At 43.3% G+C, this 22,516-nt stretch overlaps 1 protein-coding gene across 1 annotated transcript in view; it reads right to left on the minus strand.

Moving 5' to 3' along the window:
* Positions 1–5,401: 5,401 nt before the first annotated feature.
* The window catches only part of LOC132968509 (adenylate cyclase type 1-like), a 53,215-nt gene continuing 36,100 nt past the window's right edge, over positions 5,402–22,516 (minus strand). Inside the window, exons 13-20 of the mRNA XM_061034210.1 lie at positions 21,167–21,444; positions 20,919–21,045; positions 18,382–18,498; positions 13,967–14,113; positions 12,805–12,903; positions 10,784–10,898; positions 8,312–8,436; positions 5,402–8,054 (exon numbers count right to left, since the gene is read on the minus strand). Of these exons, the coding sequence (XP_060890193.1) occupies positions 7,713–8,054; positions 8,312–8,436; positions 10,784–10,898; positions 12,805–12,903; positions 13,967–14,113; positions 18,382–18,498; positions 20,919–21,045; positions 21,167–21,444 (1,350 nt within the window). The 3' untranslated portion in view covers positions 5,402–7,712. The remainder of the gene's footprint in view (positions 8,055–8,311; positions 8,437–10,783; positions 10,899–12,804; positions 12,904–13,966; positions 14,114–18,381; positions 18,499–20,918; positions 21,046–21,166; positions 21,445–22,516) is intronic.

Raw genomic sequence — 22,516 nt, forward strand, 5'->3', positions numbered from 1 at the left:
ACAAGTTTTTGATGTCGAGCTGCAAGTTAAACTTCTGTTTAGCCTCACTCGCACTCAAGAATGCGACCGCTTTAACACACACCTGCATTTCTTATTTTGCTTAATGTCTTCTTTATTTCTCTGTGATCTTATTTGTTCACATATTTTTTATCTTCTCTGTGGTTGTTAATGGTTGTTTTTTATTTTAATGTATTTTCTTTTCCCTTTGTCTTGATTCTTTTGATGTCATATGAGAAGTACTTTGAATTGCCTTGTTGCTGAAATGTGCTTTAGAAATAAACTTGACCTGACTTGAACATACGTACATTCAAGGTCAGACACACACACACACACACACACACACACACTAAAGCAACGGAGTAAATGTTTGTCCTCCCACGCTGCAGTGTCCAGATTCCAGCAGGGTTTACAGTAAGGGATGTTATGACACACAGGGTCATTGGGAAAGCAGTTCGAGGGGAGGGGGGGGGCACAGTAAAACCATCATTAACCTCCGGTCGGCTGCGTCACCGCTCTGTTGTCCCCTCAGGGTCTGACTCAGGCTGCTGATAGACTTTGATTGCTTTAAACCGCAGCTGTAAATCACCCGAAAAAGGACAGTTTCCGGTTGCTTATCTTTGAGTGTGTGAGTGTGGACGTTGGCACTCCTGAACCGGGGCGTGTTTAGATCGTACCAGAGAATCCGGCAGGTGTAAACACACGCACACACACACACACACACACACACACACCCACACACACACACACACACACACACACACACACACACACACACACACACACACACACACACACACACACTCTTCGGCTGCTTCAAAGTTTTGCGTAACAGACGTCCTGTCACAATCAGCATGAATCACAAAAAAAGAAAGAGGAGGCCGACAAGTTTATCACTTACCCGCTGAAAAGCACAAACCTTGATCTTCCTCGAACGTCAGGGCATAAGCTTGTTGTGTTGCCATGACGACATGTCACTCAGGATGCCGCACATGCCGCAGTTCACATTTTCACGTCACTGATGAATGTTTGGAAGTCAGTTCTTCCTGCGACAGGACTTGAAACATCCCCTCACGCTCACTCAGCTCCACACATAAACACAATGATGAGGAACAGAGTTTGTTTTGTTTTGGGGTTTTTTACCCCACTGTGTGTGTGTGTGTGTGTGTGTGTGTGTGTGTGTGTGTGTGTGTTACATTCCTCTGCAGGGGGGAAACATGAACTAACTAAAGTCCTGACACTTTTTTTACAATCCTGACTAAAAGTTGGTTTGTTTCATGTGGAAAAATGAAGCCAATGAGGACGTTTAAAATCCTGCAGTTCATTGAATGTCCACTAGAGGCTGGCTGCAGAGGCACAGGAAGTCACATACACACCCATTCGAAAAAGCCTGTTTTTACAGCAGAAATTAACATGTTTACAGCCTGGTTCAAAAAACAAATAAGTCTGGTTAGCTCATGTCTTGATAGGCACACACTGTACATTTTTTGATAACTCATTGGTTTTAATTTGATGAAGGATAAGAGTTATTCACAATAAGGCGTGTAGCTGACATGATTGACAGGAGGGCGTGGTGTAACGGTTTGCCGGGAGGCTTAAAACCCGCCTCAGCTCCAGCTCTCAGCCTGTCGTTAGGTTGACTGAAAGTTAGACTGAGACAGCATTTCCAGCATGGAGAGCGCCATCGATGATCCTCCAAAGCCCTCTGCAGGAACAGACGGTTGACGTCACTCATGCTCCTCAAACATTAATATTTACAGTCTATGCTTTAAATGTACAGAGAGGTGTTTTTAACTGGTTATAGGAGAGAAATATGCTGATTCCTCTATGCGACCTTCAAAAGCTATAACAAGACTATCAGGAAGAAGAATGATTATTTCTTTGTAGATATATTTAGGGATTCTCAGCACCCAGACCGGAAATGCCTTCATCTGCATTTTCTGGAAAACGGCTCAGGGTGAATCATCGTTTGACTTTCAAAAGACAGCTGGAGGGTTTTTTTGTCTTCAGTCTACACGAGTTGAGCATGTACAGGACGGGATCAGCGAAGACAAAGGAGGTACCGCTTTGTCTGTAGTAACATCAACATTCAATGACAGTTCCCTCAAGCTGTGGTTCAAGAGACACCAAGAGGGGAAGAAATGTTATCCTTAAAACACAAGTTAGCACATGACGGTGTAGGTCACATCTGCTCAGGATCCTTTACAGAGTTCACAGATGTAGTTTTTCGGGAGTCTTTGGATGGAGAATTGAGACTATGAAGAATTTTTACCACAAAATACAAGAGCAGTCATGTGTTTTAGACACAACAAGAAGTGAGGGCACATCGCTAGACGAGTGAAACATGTCACACGAGGCTTACTGTCTCTTACCAGTAGGTGGCGTCGTAAAAAAAACATTGAATTTTGGCATGTAAATGTGTTCAGACAGGGACTCATTTCAGGGCAGTTTGGACGATGTGTGTTTGTTCCTCTTTCATGAGGAGATATCGATCTCTTTCTCTCCGGCTCTCTGACAGCCAATCACAACGCGCTACATCATCATGCAATTGCAAGCGAAGGACCCCGAGCAGATCTGACCACCCGAGCACATCTGGTACCTACACCAGCAACACTGTAGGTGTCTGCTGCTCTTTGGACATAAAGATAAACACACCTGTGTGTCTATTTAATCCGTTCTTTTTAAAGTCCATACCTGGAAAGTACTCTGGCCTTTCTTACAATAAAGTGCTACAACAATAATGTTATTGTTTTCATTGTTGTTTTTTTGTACTCTTTTGTGTTGTCCTTATGCGAGTGTTTGGATAGGCCTGTTAGTGTGTGCGTGTGTGGTGTGTGTGTGTGTGTGTGTGTGTGTGTGTGTGTGTGTGTGTGTGTGTGTGTGTGTGTGTGTGGGGGGGGTGGGGGGGGGGGGGGGGGGGTGGCTGTAAGATAAGATAATACTTTATTGATCCCCAGAGGTGAAAATCGGGCATTGCACTGACACAAAAAACGAGATAACAAGGAGGTAAGACCAAAACAAATTGAGACAGAATAGATAAGAAAAATAAAAACAGACACTACACAGGACGTTACAGTAAGACGTTCTGTGCAGTGAATGGTAAGTTAGAGTGACAGCTGATGAGTTGAAGGTGCACTAAGAGATAAGTGAGATATGAGAAGGTAGCCTGTTATAGCATGACGTAGAGCAGTATGGTATTACAGCGACATTTGCCGTGGAATATTAAATGTAGAAGTTAAATGAAAACGTTTATCATAACATAATATAATATCATCAGGGCTGTAAAACGATTCAAAGTTTCAATAGCGAGTCATTGCTTAATTTAAATAGTTAATCGTGATTAATCATATTTAATATCGTGATTAATCATATTTAATCATTTAAAAGTAATGTGACATCCAAGACTGGAGTTGTACACAAAGCGTCATGGTTATGTACAATCCACCACCAGGGGGCTCTCAATCAAAACAATCACAAAAAGATGACGTTGAGGCTGACAGGGAATCATGGGAGTGATTCTCTCTGCTACTCGCCCCACCCCCGTCTGTTAACCTAGTTTTTAGCAGGAACAGAACATTGGATCTTGACCTTTGACCTCTCAGGGCAGAATAGCCACAGGTGGATTTAATCACATGAACGACGGGTTCAGTGAGCAGACCTGAACAAGATGAAGAATTACTTAACCTAAACGGAGCAGCTACAGGTAATGACACTATTTGCAAAGCTGTTTTTGCTCCTACCTTAAACAAAAATACATTAAAAAGGGACCGTTGACTTACTTCACGTGCCGACTCCTTTTAGTCAGTTACTTTTTCAAAAATACCTGCCTGCGTGTGGATGAGGCCTTGGAGACCTCCCTTGATGACACCCAAGTGGTGTCATCAGGTAATGTTTCCTTTGCGTTGTTGTCATTGTGATGGTCCTGGAGGTGTGTCTCTAACCTGTGGTCTCATTGCAGCTCCCTAATTAGAGCAACGGCCCTGTGTGCTAAAGTTACTCAAGCTCCTGCAGTCTAACACACACACACACACACACACACACACACACACACACACACACACACACACACACACACACACACACACACACACACACACACACACACACACACACACACACACACACACACACACACACACACTCTCTCTCTCTCTCTCTCTCTCTCTCTGCTCTGACCCTCTCCACAGGTGTACTGCATTGTGGTTTGAGAATGTTAGTTACCTTTCACTACAGTTACTACTTACTTTTACTTACTATTAAATATTTAATTTGGCCTAAGTTGAGTTAATAAAGAGTTTGACTCATTTGGTCTGATCTGTTGAAAAGAAGCATTATTGAAATTCAAACTTGGTGTTGCCTCCCCTTGTTGCTGTGACCTCCTGAGCTTGGTCATACCACTTTACATAAACTTTATAAACTTGTGTTTCTGCCTCGGTTTGACACATTTTCCTTCTTTTTCATGTTTCTTTTGTGACACATGTTGTAAAAAAGTCAAAGGTACTAACACCTAAGAAGTTTTGATTTGGATCATAAAGAGTGCTTGAAGGTTGATGATAAAGAAATGTAACTTTCAGCCCTTCTCTCATGTTCAAGGTTTTTGTTTTCCTCGTCCCTTTACAAACTTTAAGAACACCGAATAACAAAAAATGTGTTATTTGTTATCCACATGTGGACATACAGTATCTGCTCTCTGCATGTAAACACCCTGCTGGGATGTTTTTCTGGTCGCAGACGTTATCATGTTCATAACACCAGCGTGAGGCTCCTTCTGAAAAACACTGTACAATCGGGCTGACCCCGATTCTTACATCAGCCTGTCTGTTTTTCTACTGTTACGTAACTCATAACTGAGTGTGATGGCCCCTCCATATGTGTGTGTACAGTGTGTGTACAGTGAGTGTGTTTGTGTGTGTGTACACAGCAGGAGTGTGTGTACTGTGTGTGTGTGTGTGTGTGTATGTGAGTGTACAGTGTGTGAGTGTGTGTATACAGTGTTTGTGTGTGTGTGTGTGTACACTGAGTGTACAGTGAGTGTGAGTGTGTACAGTGTGTGTGTGTGTGTGTACAGTGTGTGTGTTGTGAGTGCATGTGCAGTGTGTGTGTGTGTACAGTGTGTGTGTTGTGAGTGCATGTGCAGTGTGTGTGTGTGTACAGTGTGTGTGTTGTGAGTGCATGTGCAGTGTGTGTGTGTGTACAGTGAGTGTACAGTGAGTGTGTGTGTGTACAGTGTGTGTGTCTACAGTGTGTGTACAGCATGAGTGTGTGTGTATACACAGTGAGTGTGTGTACAGTGTGTGTACAGCGTGTGTGTGTGTATACACAGTGAGTGTGTGTGTGTTTGTGTGTGTGTACTGTGTGTGTGTGTGTATGTGTGTTATCTAAATGGAGCACAGGAAGAGCTGTCTTACTTCAGGAGATGGATCCCCTCTGGTTTTATTTTGATAACCTTAATACGTCGATATCATCGCAGTGCAAACACTTAGTATAAAATATCATCTTTAACAAAATGTACATTCACAGAAAACATCTCAGTAAATACATCTGCAACCAAAAAAACGAGACAAATCTGTGATCGTCTGTAATATATCTTTGAAAAAAGACTCTACAATGTACAATAATAGCTAGTAATACCTACATATAACAATTGAAACCCGTATCATACAGTATGAAAATATCCAATTTACAGGAAAAATATTTGACGTCAATCCTTTCCATCAACTCTCCTTCAACGGTTTTAAAGCAAGTGTATAAAAATCCTCATTTTTAATCTCAGCGTTAGCGTTCAAGCTACTGTAAAGATCTAGTTTAAATGTGACGAGAAGAACGACGTCATTTCTGTCAGGTTATAGGCGCTCCAAAAAATACAACACTATCGCTGTTGTCTTGAGTTACAAAAACTGTTCAGGAACATATCCCAAAAAAAACAAAAAACCCACACAGGCATTCAACAAGGTATAAAGAAAAGAAATGACAACAACCGTAGCCTCACATTCAGTTGTGCTACAGCTCAACAAGAACGACTTTGATATGTTTATGAAAATAGGTTGGCACATTTGAAAAACCAGCTACCTGCAGGAAGGGGGAGAAAAAGAGGAGGAGCAACCCTTCCCCCCCCCAACCCCGCACCTGGTGTCACAACCGTCCTGAAAGAAATGTCCTCGAGATGTTCACACACTCAAAAACTCATGAAGAAGACACGGGTCAAAAGAGCACCTTTACATTCAAGAGGACCGCTACCTTTTTTGTTTTAGCGCATGCATGAGGACTACATGAAAACAGCTGCTCGGCCTGTGTTAGCTTCTTCAAAGCATGCATGTTCGAGGCCACAGGCTTGCAGGCGGTGCATGCTGGGACAGATTAGAGGAGAGTTAATGGCTGTGGTTAGCCGTCCTGTGAGTAGCATGCTTTACCATAAAATAAATCATCTGGGTTTGTATGAGGAAGCCAGACACCGAGGTTTGGGTGTCTCCTCGTAAACAGCAGATTTTTCTTCTCTCTACCAAAAGCAGCTTTTTTTTAAGTTCATAAAAATAGTCAAACTGAATATTTCAACAATAGAAAATTTTTCTCGTTAATAAACAAACACGCGGAAAAAAGGTTTTTGTCTTTTTTTTTTGAATATATCCCCGTTTGGAAGGAATCACTCGCACGATACAGAAAATAAGTTTCTAAGTCATGCACCACAGAGATACAAACTGGTGTGTCTAGCTACGCACACTCTATTAGCTACATACACTATCAGGTCAAAGAGAGGATCCAGCCGGCTACAGCATGCGGGGGGGGGGGGGGGGGGGGGGGGGGGGGGGGGCAGGAGGCCGAGGAAGGAGACAAACCGCTTTTTATTGCTACACTTTTAGACGAGGAAGAATCTGGAAGTCAAGCATCACAGGGCAACAGACAGCAAACGTGACTGAAATGCAGTAGTGGCATCATGCACTTAAAAGACGCTGAGTGGCTCGGCTCAGGGGATCAAAGAAGAGTCCAGCTCGTGTGCCGCCGCGTTGAGGGTTAAAGTGTAGCGCGTAAAGTAAACCGCCAACCTGGACACGATTGAAGGCGATGCCCTGTCGTATTTGGCAACTTTGTACCGTTAACTGCCATTTTACAATTATACATTTGGCTTTAGAAACAGGTAGTAAACTGTATTTCTGTCCAATAAATCAATAAAAGATCTAAAAGGCAACAAAAAAAAATGGCAAGAAACTCATTGTGAGGAGTGGTCGCTAAGGCAACAGCACTGTTTTGGTTTTACACTGAGAGAAAAGGGTCAGCTGAAGTCGTTAAAGGATTTTTATTTTACGGATGTGTGCTACACTATCAGGTCCGTTTTGATGCAGTTCGTTATTGTTGTGGATGCAGATTTTAGGAGTCAGGCTCTGAAATCGTGGAGATTCACTCGGACGTTGTTTGATTGCAGAGCAGCGCGGCTAAAGCGTCCTGTATCCAGGGCAAGTAACAGACAACCAGAGCCTGCATGTGCGAGGGTCTGATCCACCTCAGACTGTCAAAATCAGTCCTAAACACAGGTCAGACCCGAGTCCAGGTCTCCCTTTGTGGCATCAGCGCATCAGCCTCTTCGTGTCCCACAGACCAAAGAAGAGGAGTGGCTCCACTTCCTATTTCAATAAACTCTCGCTGTTAAAGCTAACTTTCCACTGCTAGTTTCCTGCATCCACTCTCATTTCTGTTTCCCACGGTCGCCTTGGAGACATCCGTCACACCATGGCTGTGGGGACAGAGGGCAGGTACCTGGAGGTGCTGGTGGAGGTGGTGGGTTTTGTTGTGCTCGGGCTTGGGGTCCTGATGGAGGCGTAGGTGGTGACAGTGGGTCCAGGGCTCAGTCTGGTGCACACGCTGCCGTGGTTAAACGCGCTTGACCGCCGCTCTGTGCTGCCGGACTGCTGCTGCTGCTGCTGCGGGCTCTTAACTGCCCGGTTGCCTTGTCGACGCCCCTCCAGGAAGTATGTGAGCATCTGACCCTTGCCCTTAACGCTGACCTGACCGCGGCAAACAAAATTGTAGTGGTCTGTGATGATGCGATGAACATCTTCTGTCACCTGGAGAGCAAATGTAAAAGGAAGGGAAATGGATTAGAAGGGCTGATGCTTATAAATCACTTTTATTAATTGCCTCATGAAGTCATGAAATGCACAAATTATGGACTTTGTATTTCTGTTTGTGTGTTGTTGTTATGTTAATCCATATTCCATGAGTGGTTCATACCCCAAGGACAGATGTTGCTGCATGATTTACATCTAAAGCCCCTCTGAGCAGGGGTTGTTCTGTTCTCTTTGACTCGACTTCAGTACTGTACCTGTATCTTTCCCTGAACTCCTGTGCTGTCCATCCTGCTGGCTACGTTCACCGTGTTTCCCCAGATGTCATACTGAGGTCTTCTGGCTCCGATAACTCCGGCCACCACTGGTCCTACATTGATACCTGGAATTAAAAAAGCCTGTGAGCTAAACCACACAGATTTTTACCTGTACTTGATGTTCCAGTGTCTGATAGGCTGTAGGTATTTCCTGCTGCAAGATGCAAATGTTCACTGTTATCTCAAAAAAAGTTTTTTGGCAATGACACAATTTTAATCAAATATCTAATAAGATAAAAAATAAAGGGGCGCTAGGTGACCGAGGAAGTAGTCATCCAGGCTTGTGGCCCAGGTTCAAGCCTGACCTGTGGCTCCTTTCCTGCACGTCCTCCCCTGATATCTCTCTCCTGATTTCCTACTCTGTTCACTGTTCTATCAAATAAAGGCACAAAAGCCCCAAAAATAAATCTTTAAACAAAAAAAGACAAAGACATTAGGTGATGATATGTCACATGCAGAGAGTGAAACTCCTCTGTGACATCGAGAAACACTTTCCTGGAAATCATTCCCATCCCATTCTTGTGAAACGTCCGCAGGGAATATCGCAGAATTTGACACTTGGACTGAAGCAAGAAGTTGTGAAAAGTCAAGGTCACTTCAACTTCACATCAATCCCAATCTTTAGGGACTTTTTTTTTAGTATTCTGCTTCTAGCCTTTCTTACAATACCCTACTATAGAGTATATAATATTGTGCTTTTTAGGCTGTTTTATTCTTGAGTTAGTTTAATGACTTACTTAAACCTGACCCGGTTATTTTGTGTTACCAGTGTTTAGATAGGCCTATAAGTGCGAGGGTGTGGCTGTGCACTACTAAACACTCAATGACCACTTTATTAGGTACTGCTCGTTAATGCAAATGTCTCTTCAACCAATCACATGGCAGCATCTCAATGCATTTAGGCATGTAGACATGTTCAAGATGATCTTCTGAAGTACAACCATCTCAAGGGTTTACAGAGAATGGTCCGAAAAAGAGAAAATATCCAGTGAGCGCCAGGTCTCTGTGCGAAAATGCCTTGTTGAGGTCAGAGGTCGGAGGAGAATGGCCAGACTGGTTTGTGCTGATAGCAGGGCAACAGTAAATAAATAACCCCTCGTTACAACCGTGGTATGCAGACGAGCATCTCTAAACATATCCAGTATTGTTGCTGACCATGTCCATCCCTTTGTGACCACAGTGTACCCGTCTTCTGATGGCTACTTCAAGCAGGATAACGCGCCATGTCACAAAGCTCATATCTACTCAAATTGGTTTCTTGAACATGACAATGAGGTCACTGTACTCAAATGGCCTCTACAGTCACACGATCTCAATGCAAAAGAGCACTTTAGGGATGTGGTGGAACTGGAGACTCGTCTCATGGATGTGCAGCCTACAAATCTGCAGCAACTGTGTGATGCTATCATGTTAGCATTAACCAAAATCTCTAAAGAAATGTTTCCAGCACCTTGTTGAATCTATGCCATGACGAATTAAGGCAGCTCTGAAGGCAAAAGGGGGTCGAACCCAGTACTAGTAAGTCTTAGCCAACTCAAGGGACAGTGGGGAGTTCCCAGTGTCTGGCACCCTTATTCTCGGGGTCACGAGCTGAGAAGTTTGAGAACTCCTGGTTTAAGAGCTAGACTTTCTCTGGAATTACCCCTGTCCCGTTTTTCCACAGTTACCTTGTCTTTCTGTGGGAAAACAGTTGACTGGTTGGAAGATGCATTACAACAGTGAGGCAGTAATTCCAGTTTCTGTGTGGAACTGATGATAATAAATAATGCTGGGATCAAAACTTCAAAACAAGAAATAAAGTCTGTGGTACTCATAAAATAAGAATCAATCCACTAACTGCTGTCTCTGCAGCTGCTGCTGTTCAGCTCTGTCTGTCCATAGTGTGTCAAATGAATACCATATTGAATCACGATGATGACTCGTCTCCTCTGCAGACACAGCTCTGAGGGTTCGAGAGAACCGAAAAATGCCACATGCACACCAAGTAAAACCAGGCCAATCTTTATTTTTTATTTTTTTGTACTGACTGGAAATCTGCAGAAATAACAAAGATTCCCAATAGTGGTGTTTCTGCAAGCAGGGTTCAGTAAGCCACACAAACATATGCAGTTCTTCCACATGGAGCCCCTCAGTGTGCAGACAGGATGGCATTGTGTACACCAGGCTACGCTGGGATTAAACACGGGCTCCTGCTGCAAGCTCCCCACAGGATACCCAACACAATAGAACCCAGAACTTCAGGTCTCGCTGTGACGAGCTTCCTGCAGAGGAGTGCTCTTTCTGTGATGCATTTCCTCCAGAGCTTACCGGCACCGAGCGTCCATGGTGTCCAGTGCAATAGGTCAGAAGCTCCCAAAGCCATGTTTATATAGACCAGTGTGTGTCTGTGTGTGAGTGTGTGTTTTCTCTCACCTACTCGCAGCACAAAGTCATTGTACGACTGGTAGTTGATGGCGTCCAGGACGTCAAACATCTCGATGGCAAAGTCGGACACTGTGCATAAATGTGAGGTGATGGATTTCTTCGCCTATAGATTAAAAAAAAATAAAAAATTAACAAAAAGACACAGTTTAGGAGGTGATACGTCTTCCAGTTGTGTTTATTTGACTTGATAACGTTGGAATAAATGCACAAAATTAAAGTTAGTTTCCAACGTCATGAAGTTTCAATTGATCAAAGTCACAAACAACGAGGTAATTATAGAACAATATCTCTGTAAACAGATTTGATTCATCCCTGAAAAAAACCCAAATCTGGATGTTAATCTATTGTATTTACTTTGAAAGTCCCCAGATTAAATCAGGATTTGCGGCATCATTTATGTGCATCCATGATGATGTTGGAGTTGTCTTTGACATCCATTATGAGCCTACACCAAACAATTCAGGTGTGACACAGACTCCAGTTCTTTGACTTAGGGCGCACTCACACTAGGCAAAGTTGTCCCCCCTCCCTATTCCTCTGCTGGCCTGCACTCACACTGCCCCAGGACTAACCGGGCCTGAGCATGGTTAACTCTTATTCATAACGTCGTAATACAACACATGAATGGCTGTACGTGATCATGAAGTCTGCTAAGTTTAAAAGTAAATGGAGTAAACGTTAGTATGACGTCACTGTCAGCGGCTGTAGAGCGAGAAAGTGATTTCCTGAATTTTTTTTTTCATTGTGCCAAATTAGTGCACTACTTGTGGGGTAAAAAGCGTTTTGAGTAGTCATAATACTAGAAAAGCTCTCTACAAGCTCAAGTCCATTTACCGTTTGATTGGCTGGATGAAGAACGAGTTAATTAGATTTTAGCATTCAAAGGTCACTGAAAAGGTTTTTTTTTTATTATTGTGCCGAATGAGTGCACTTTATAGTCCACTTCAGCTAACTCTCTATGTAGGGAGCATGGAGTAGGGAATGAGTGTGTTATTTAGGACACTACTTAGATCTGTTCAAATAAGGGCCTGCCAAGTCAGTATTAAAGTTTGGTGGAAATATTACACTCTCTCATTCACAGAGGCGTGTCCAGACTTTTTAAAGTGGGGTGGCCCACCTGAGGCACTGACTTATGCAGGGGTGGCCGGACCTTTGTGGGTACACACACGTAAACTGATTCAATTTTTTTATCCCTTTGTATCCACACAAATGATGTGTACTTGTAAGGAACAAAATGTGGACACATATACATCTTCTTAGCATGATTCTTTAGGCACTCAAAAACAAAGATTTTAGGTACCAATAAGACTGCATGCAAACTCTTGCACAACAGAAAGTACTACCATCAGCCTGATGGAAACAGCCAGAATAGTTGTACTTAAGTCCCTCGTCTGGTAAGGCAAATAGCCAATCATAGATTTGGATTTTGGGGTGGCACCTGGCCAATCAGATTTCAAAGGGGCCCATGCCACCTCTCTGACCACCCCTCTGCCCCGGCTCATTCAGTCTCTTTCTTCTTGTAGAGGTTTGAACATCAAGTGATGCCATCTGCCTGATCTGTGATTTTTGTAAGTCTAAGATTGTTAAGGAATTCACATATGGGCGATATCAGCTGAAGCATTTGTGACAGATGAGATCTCCCTGTACCCGCTCCAGGTCATCTTTTGTTCGGTGTAAGTCTCCATGCCAACAAAATCATGCACAAGGTTTCCTTCCCAAAGTTTAAAGTAAGACCGGGAGTTATGTTCACATAAAGTTTAGAAGAGAGGCCTCTTTTGTTTAGCCGCTTTGCAGGATTTTAGCAAAGAAACTTCATAAATGTGGAACATGCTGACGCCATAGAAGTCCATAATCCATCATGGAGGATTTGTGGAGTGAAACGTGACAGCTTTCTAAATATCAACAGCCAGAGAAAAAATCTCTTGAAATAGTGCAATCTGAACTGTTTTGAAAACCTAATACTCTGCAAACTCATGCTTGGACTAAAAATAGCTGCTGCATGCGTGTACCTTGGAGGCAGTTGTAGGAACCAGCCCTACAGCAGCCATGTACGTGCTGCCAATGGTCTTGATTTTCTCGATATCCCTGTAGCACTCTTTGTCCATCAGCTGGAAGGAGACAGAAGAAGAAATAAGCGTTAACACTGCAAAAACTCAAATCTTAGAAATTTGTGTTTGCCTCATTTCCTGTCAAAAATATCTTATCATACTTATTTTAAACCAAATCCGCCCGACAAGTCCAGGTACACATCGTATATTAAGACATAAATGCCAATGCAGGAAGTCAAATGTACTTGTTGAGTGTCTTGAAATGAGATGTCTATATCTAAATTAGTTTATTGGTGCCTGCTTCATTAGCTCTTATTGTTTACACTAATATTTTTAGTGTAGTGTGCGCGTCCCATGAACGGAGGCTATGGTCCTCCAAGCGGGCCGCCCAGGTACAAATCCCACCTGTTGCTCCTTTCCCGCATGTCATTCCCTACTCTTTCCCTATTCCGACTCTATCTACTGTCGTATCCCTCCATTAAAGTAAAAAAAAACCCAAAAATAAAAATCTAAAAAAATATATATCTTGAAAATCTTAAAATGTGTATCTGGACCTGTCAGGTGAATGGGGCTTAAATTAAGTGTAAAACGATTTTTAGGACTGGAAAAAAAAGACCCAGAAAGGCTCGTCCATGCTTTTATTTCAAGTAGTGTTCACTACCTCCTAAAGATTTGGGTTTTTGCATCGTTACTGTTTCCTACAAATTTCAAATCAAAATTGTCAAATTGTGAGTCTAAGTTCATATAAACCGTCGACAGCTTTGGTAAACAAATAAAAATGCAATAAAAAATTGACCATTTTTTCACGGTCCATCCAAGTAACGGCCACAGTGTCATCTTTGATGCTTCATGCTGCTGATTACAGACGCACTCAGGCCAAAGTCATCTGTGAGTAATCGCCCATTTTGCAGAACTTTCCCAACCACAACCGTTGCTTATCACGTTGCTTCAATAAACAGTGTTTTTGAAAACCGACAGTCATGACCGCAGTGTCATCCTTGGAGATGACATTACCGAGCTGCAGAGTTTCCCTCAAATTTCTCCCAAAGGGAAGACACAAAACCTGCAGGAAAAAATATTTAAAATAAACACAGATTTACGACGGGATGATGAGTTTACTGACCTCATCAAAGTCGGCAATGATCTCATTGAGCAGCCGGAGACACTCGACGCCCATGTTGTTCCCGTCCAGCTCGATGTAGAAGTCGTTGAAGTTGGCGATGGAGGCGAACAACACTCCGACCTGAGCGTAGGACTGGTAGTACAAGTCCTAAAGAGAAGGAAACAAATATGTAAAATCTCTGATCTGAGGGTTTTAAGACGTTGGAAAGAATGCCCCTGTGGCAACTTTCAAACCAAGTGTTGCCACATGACGTTAAATATGTAGATTTAGTCAAATGAAAACAAGTGGGTGGTGTATCGGTATACCTCCTCCTGTAATAACACAACTGAGGTTTAACTCCACCTGCTGAAGAAGACCATTTGTGTGAAAAGCTTGTTTAACCAGAGGGAGTTTGGAGGAGCGCCGACTAAAGCGGTTTTGGTTTCTGATCAGGATGCATCTGGGGCTCCTCCCTTTGGAGGTTTTCAAGGTATGTGTGAGACCCTGGGGTAGACCCCAGAAGATGCTGGAAGGATTATCTATGTCATCTGGTTTGGACGGCCCCGGGATTCCCAAGGAGGAGCTGGAAAAAGTTTCTTGTAAAAGTAAATTGATTAGCCACCACGGAGAGACGAGAGATCTGTGGGAAGTTTGATGGGTGGATTGGTAGTTCAATAATTAGGTTGCTAACCATACCATCATTTTAATAAGCAGTAGGGATGGAATAATACCTCGCAATACAAATAAAAATTGATATAAATACGGAAAAATTCCAATCGATTTAACAAAAACATATATAGCAATGCCAGTTGTCATAATCCACATTTTCAAAAATGTGAATGAAAACTTGTTTTAAAAGTCACAAATTGAGTCAGTTATTGAGACAATTTAGAGCGCACTCAAACAAGGCGAAGTTGTCCCATACTGTGCTTAAGCACGATTGCCCCCGCCTCCCCATTCCCCCGCTGGCCGGCAATGGAGGTAAATGATATTAAGCTTCTGTTTAAAGTTCAACTACCTTCTCCTTTTGCCTTCATTTGGAAAGAGCAGCTGAAGAGACACAGGCAATGTGTGGAGAGAGAGAGAGAGAGAGAGAGAGAGGCCATAGTCCTCGAAGCGGGCGGCCCAGGATCGAATCCCACCTGTGGCTCCTTTCCCGCATGTCCCGCGCTGAGGTTGTTTTGATTTTGATTCTTTATTGGAGTCAGAGCTTTAATCGTATTGTTTTGCCCACAGTGAGCACCAATACTACTTATTGTGTACCATTAATTTACTGCTGAACATCTCCACATGGCGTTTAATATGCCTTCACTGATGGAAGCAACACCACAACATAATTTCCTTTCCCTGAAAGTCAGTGTTTCCCACTGAAATCTCATTTTATGAATGATTGAACTTTTGCATATTTCATGAGTCCAGACAACTGAACACATGAAAGACTGCATCCTTCATCTGTACATCGATCAGCAAAGCCTTGTTTCTTTGGTTTTTAAACAAATTCTTTGCACATACTACATGGTCCTCCTCGTTATGGTTATTGTGATTCAAACGTAGATAAAGGTCACATATGTTGCAGCTGCAGGATCAGATTTAAGACTGAAGAGTTTGAGGTACTCCGTCGACTCTTTTGGTTAAAATCTGCAGACAAATGTGTTTTACTCGCAGGACACTTCTGTCATTCCACATAAAAACCTGTTTTCTAATCATCGAGTTGCAGGCAGTGAATCTTGAGTTGCAGGCAGCAGAGTCCCACTGTGCTGTGTTATGAACACAGTGTGTGAGTGAACTTTAGCCCAGAGGAAAGAGAGGAAGCCTTTCTATACACTACAGCTCTGAGGGGGGTCATCAATGTGCCGGAAACATCCTTCCTGACTTCCTGCCCTCTTTGTTTACTAGTCTCAGCATCGGACGATCTCTGCAGCCTCTGATGCACGGCCCGACGATTGTTTCAAGGGTTTTACACCCTACCCTACTTTCTCTCTTTATTAAAATGAATAAAGTCGACCCTGAAAAAAGATCAACACCAATGACACATCCAGTCATCCACAGTCATCTGTGATGCCAAAGCCTGGGGTTGTCTAGTGTCTCATCTGGGTGAATTACTGCACCATGAAAATACTTCCCTCCAATGTGGTGTAGTCTTCTTCTCAGCCTGTCACATTGATTTTTTTCAACATAATTCTAATGGTAAATGTTGATGTTTTCAGCTTTGTTTTGATGTCTATTTACATGAAGAGTCTAGTCAAAATTTAAACTCTTCGCACACACAAGTTGGTCTCCTCCTTGACCGACAACAGTTTGAGGCCCAAACACGCCTGAGTTTGTCTTGAAGATCCCATATTCTCCTCATTTTCAACTTTCATGTTGTCCGCCTTATTTATCGCATACTGGCGTCAGTAAAACCCCTCATTTAAGCCTCTGCCTGCATGTGCTGTCTCTTTAATGGCACATGCCCACTTTTATCTGATTGGCTAGTTCTCTGGGCTAGGGGGGCAGAACGCTGCAGGGCTGCCAGGGGAGGGCTGCCCTACAGTAATGGGAGTTGAGCACTGTGAGGCTTGAAATCGTCTCATGAAATTGTTGGTGTCATATCGGGGGGACTGTCGTATGGTATGCAGGACAAGCCACTTAGCGCCCTCTGCAGATTCATCCTGGCATTACTTCAACATACGTTCACCTGGCGGCATGTTTGAGGTAGGGACACACACACACACAAACAACACACACACACAAACAACACACACACACACACACACACACACACACACACACACACGCACACAAAAACTGAGAGAAAATGCAGAAAATGGATCCGCAAAAAATCCCAATGACGGACAAAAGGTTCGGAGACAGCGTGCAGAGGCATTTGCTTGGTGTTTCTGTCTGTGTTGCAGTTACACTGGGGACCGTTGCATGACACATTGACATCCAGCATGTGAAATGTTGACACTAGACGGATGCAGCATAAAGAACGTGGACACAGCTTCAGTGTTTACAAACCGAGCCCGTCCTCCCGAGAGCTCGCGAATTTCCTGAAAGGATGTATGTTTTCATCACTTCCTGAAAAATGGAGGAGCGGGGACGAGGAAGGAACTGAGATCAGTGGAGGGGATGTTCATCAATCAGTGGATACAGAAACACGCAGGGCTGTCAGCTCACACTTCCACTTTAACACCATCAACACAAGCTGAGGGAAGCAGGGCCATTGTCCCCAAACAGCTGAGATGTTTTCCCACATCAACACTTCAGGCACATGTGGGGCATTTCTTTTTATGAAATCAATTCATCAAACTTGTTCTTCTATGAGAAAAAACATCTGATATTCAGCTGGAACTGATATCAACATCAGTGTGTAAAAAGGCTTTTTTGATGCCGAGAGTAAATGTCCTGTCATCTTCTGACATCTTGAGCCTTGTTCACACTTGCAAAAACTCCTGATGTTCTCGAGGGTGTTGGGGAGGCGCTACTGCATGTGTGAACGCAAACAGAAAACATTTTTCACTCAGACTTCATCCGGAGTTTCTCCTGACAGACCCCCGAGTATTTTTCTGAGTCCGCTGATATGAGAACAGAGGAGGATATGATCAGGTGGATTCACCTCGAGCGAGTGGGAGGGGTTGGTGACATTTAGATCCTGTGATCGGTGCACGGCCGAGGTTAACCCCTAGAACAGCTGACTCTGTTGCTTCGCCCGCCATTTCCCCGCCATGTCCTGCCTCAGGGTCGCAGCTCGAGAAAAGAACAATTTTGTCCGCCGCTTGGGCTTAATTATAATAATAATAATTTATTGATCCCGCGAGGGGAAATTCGTTTTTACACTCTGTGTAGTAAACATGCTACACAAACATAGGCTGAAATAAAAAACAAACAGCACACTGGCATGTTGTCCAGGTTACTGCCGTAAACACAGAGGACTTAACGCACATATTACTGTTGACACACATGTTTTAAAGATTTTTTAAGTTTTTCTTTTTTTATGCAAATGAAGCCATTTAATGATAAGTATCCTGCAGGCACCTTGAAAAAGTGTTTCAGTTGTGCTGTCTCAAGAATCCCGCACTAACATGTCTTTAAAGGGTTTTTAATTAGCACAAAGGAGGATTTTATTTGTCCTGTAACATTAACTGATATTGTTTAATTTCACCTCTCCAGGCTTTATTAAAGTTATTGAAAAGTAAAACTCTGAGGGGGAAAAGTCGTTGTTAAATTCATCAAAGGGTCAGTGGTTAATGAGTCCTTTAAAGAGAGTGATAAAACGTTCATAACCACTGATAATGGCAACTTAACAACATTGACTTTTCACTCAGGACTGACCCACTTTTAAACGAGGTGTCTGGGACTCTTTTGATCTACAAATCTTCAAGTCTTCACAGGCGTTTCCTCTTTAGACTGACAACCTGCGCCGGAGGAGCCTGAACGCGTCTGCGGATGCTCACCATGTTCCTGGGGTTCGACATGAGGAAGTGCTGAGCAACATGAGCCGGCAGCAGGTTGAACAGGATCCTCTTATTGTCCAGCTTCACTTTCTCCATGTCGCCTCTCTCCTCCTCCGCCTGGAGACAAGACACAGGACACACAGGGCGAGACAGAGAGGTGAGCCAAACCTGAACCTCTAATGTGGCTCAGAGTTCAGGTGTAATTACTGCTTCTTATCACTAGAGGGAGATAATGATTTGCAAACAAGACAAACGTTCACTGTCGTTCTAAAAATAGAAACACAAACACTCTCATGATCCGCTGAGACTGAACAAGACTGAGCATGCAAACACATCCTGGAGAGAATGTGCACGATATTAAACTGTGTTTACACAAAAATAAATCTTCCCCTCATCATGAAACACATTTTAATTTATTAGCTCAGCTTTCTACGATGATTACAGACAGCTGGGGGGAAATTAATTCATCTCAAACACATCTAAAACACAAGAGAAGAGCAAGAAAATTGCAAAAATCTGATCTATTATTCTAAAATATTATCCATCCATCCAGTATCTGTACAGCTTTTCTTATTCGGGGTCACAGGGGGAAGGATGGAGTGGATCCCAGCAGCTGTCATTGGACGAGAGGCGGGGTTACACCCTGGACAGTCAATCACAGGGCTCACATAAAGACAGACAACCAGCCACACTCACATTCACACCTACAGACAATTTAGAGTCACCAGTTAACCTAACCAGCATGTCTTTGGACTGTGGGAGGAAGCCTGAGTACCCGGCGAGAACCCACGCATGCACGGGGAGAACATGCAACCTCAACACTGTCCGGGGATTCAAACGAGGAATCTCCTGGCTGTTAGGCAACAGCGCTAACCACTAGACCACCGTGCAGCCTTAGAGATTATTAATGGCTTTAATTTTTTAGAATTATTGTGTAATATTAAAAAAAAAATGCCGAGCACCAAATACGTTTACAAGACGCCATATCATGAAAAAGAGACCAGAGAGGAAAAAAAGGAGCAAAGAGTACAAATATTAAAACTAAACAAATGAACTATGTTGATGTTTTTCAAGCTCCAGTGACAAAAGGATTCAAACTACAAACAGTTTCATTCTGTTGTCGTCCGTGCATGACAGGCTTTTTTTTATTTTGTCATGATAAAGAGAACACAGATGAAAATGTGACTCATCACAAACATGTCAATTTGCATAAACACAAAACCTGTCGCCGTGCTGAATGTTTTTAAATCAGACGGAGAAAGGAGGCCTCTTTTCATCCTTCAGCTGAGGACCTGAACTTGTTAAGATCGCTCTAACTCAATGTTCAGTGTTATAGTGGTGCTTCGTTTGTATTCATTTTTATTTTCAATGTTTATAAGATGTCCACTTTAGTCCCTGAAGCCGGGAAGAAACATCAGGATGGTTGTTAGTATTATTATCATTACGAGTCTACTTTTGGTCTTTGGTCTCTTTATATTCATGGGGTCTAGTAGCATGACACAATAATAAAGTTAAAATAAAAACTCGGTGCACATTGATGCTTGGGAGTCTATTTATTGGAAGAACCCAGACAGGGACGGTTGCATCTCTCTTATTACAGAAAAAAAAGAAAGAAAACTTTGAGTTGGTGATACTTTGTGTCTAAAAATGAGACACTTTGAGTCTTAAAGGTTTGCTCACATCAGCTCACTCGGAGGCTCCCAAGAACAACTCGTAGCAAAGGTATGCTACTCAACATTAGTCTACTCACACTAGGTAAAGTTGTCCCATACCGTGCTTAAGCGCAATTGCCCCCCCTCCCCATTCCCCCTCTGGTCTGCACTCACACTGCTCCAGGACTAACCGGGCCTGAGCACGGTTACCTCTTCAACATAAGGTCATAATACAACACATGCATGGCTTTACATGATCATGAAGCGTGCTTAGATGCCAAGACAGACGGAGTTGGGGGGGAAAAAAAGGGACACATGGTCGGGTCCGCGTCTACACATCAGAGAACAACACAGAGAACATGACAGATGTTTTACATCGTGTCTTATTTTGAGTCATGTTAGTCAGATACAGACAGAACACTCCGGGATTTCTCCATAATAAAGGTTGTCCACGTTGTGTACCCGTGCTTGTGCTCTTGCATGAAGTGTACCGTGCCAAAGCACACCTCTTCCAAGCATGTCAGGGCCAAGTAGGTGTAGAACGGAGCACTCACTGTAGTCAAACAAACTGGACTTTAGCGGTGAAGCGTGCTTAGACACAGTACGGATTGCCTAGTGTGAGTGAGCCCTTAGAAATGCTCTTACTGCGTTGGTAAACATCCAAATCATTACATTAGTATCTCAGACATTTGCTCATAAAGCTGAGGAACAAACCACAAACCTCTCAATCATAGATCATAGATTATGTTCTCCACAACTCGAGGTGAAGACATCCACTCCACTCAGAATAACTTTAAACTTGATTGGAAGATTTACAACCACAGCCTAAATGTACAAAAAAAAACACAAGAGGTTACATTTGTGCTTCGAGTTAAAGGTACATACCTGAGTGGCCCAGAGATAGTCGAGCCGCAGCTTCAGGTCCAGCTGTCTCGAATGCAGAGCCAGAGCTGCAGAAAACAGCAAGACCGCCAACACAGGATCATACCCACGCGTGTGGAGAAACCCTCCTCTGAAACACACACACCCACACATACACAAAAAGAAAAGGTTGTTTGGTTCTTTATACTTTATTTTCTCAGAAGAAACATGAATTAAACCATAAATCAGACATGATATCACTACAGTCTCACCCCACAGCTTGCCGATAGCCACTAGTCTCCATCACGACGGTGTAGGTGACAGAGAGGAGGAAGAGCAGGATGAGCTTAGGAAGCGAGGACACTCGGAGGTAGGGGACAACAGTGAGGGTGGCGGCCACACAGGACAGCAGCGCGTACGCCATGTTGGTACAAGCTCTGTCTGCCAGCGTGCTGTTGGGAGGTCTGACCTCAGGAAGAGCTTCTGCAGGGGCGTCATCCACCGAGAGGCTGGAGTTTGTCCCAAATCTGCCCCAAGGAACACATCCAACCTGGAGGAAGGGATGGAAGAAATAAAAGTGAAGATGGTTACTAAATGGATTAAAGATGGCTTCCGTGTTGCAGACACTGAAGCTTCAGCGTTTAGCCAGCTCTGCATCGGTCTGTAAACCTTTCTACATTCTAACCTCTCTCCATTTTTCTAAAGCATCTCCAATATTGATCCTAGTTTGAGCACGTTTCTGCTCGTGGAGCTTATTAGAAACATGCAGAGGCTTTTTAGGTCGGGTACAATCACTTCTATCTGAACCACTTCTCTTGACCCGCTTCCATCGCTGCAACACCTGTTGGTTTGAACTGATAACTGCTCTCATATCTGGCAAACCGAGGGGCATCCAAAACGGCCGTGTGGGGGCGGTGCCTTAAAAACTGCCTACCTTCTCTGGTCCAAACAAATCCAGAGCATTCAGGACCAGAATCTAAAGTTAGAAGGAGGACATACTGGCTGCTGCATTGTTGTCAGAGAAGCCAGCACTTCAACATAGCATGTTTCCTTAATGTCTGATCATATAGTAAGGTCACTTTATCATTTCAGTCACTAAATATCTTACTGATTGGACCTTTAAACTGAATCTCAATATTGATTAACTTTGGTGGGGGGGATCATGAGAAAGTTTTAGTGACAGGCACGGAGCATATACGTAACCATAGTAACTCACTCAAACCTGACCACCACATGTAGGAGAAAAAACAGAAGGAAAGAAAGAGAGAAGCTGGTGAGAGAGAGAGAGAGGGAGGGAAATAAGGTCGGAAGTAGAAATAGGTGTGACAATAGGACATATATGTGGCAAGATTTTCTCATTTTGACCACCGAGCTCTTGACCACTTTGAAATCCCAGCTAGTTACGGTCTTCATTACGGACGCACACAGACACAAAGCACTTATCGAAACCGGATCACACCGGCAACACAACATTGTTTGCTTTGCCCTTAATTGAGCGGTTAAAAGCGTATCACAATTTTGAAGAACATGCACCGCCACCATATAAACACAGGAGGAATCATATCCATGAGTCATTTCAACTTTAGGCATTAAAGTGAAAGTCCTACTGTGTGACTTCCTCC

Source organism: Labrus mixtus, chromosome 3 (assembly GCF_963584025.1).
Source record: "Labrus mixtus chromosome 3, fLabMix1.1, whole genome shotgun sequence".
NCBI lineage: Eukaryota > Metazoa > Chordata > Actinopteri > Labriformes > Labridae > Labrus > Labrus mixtus.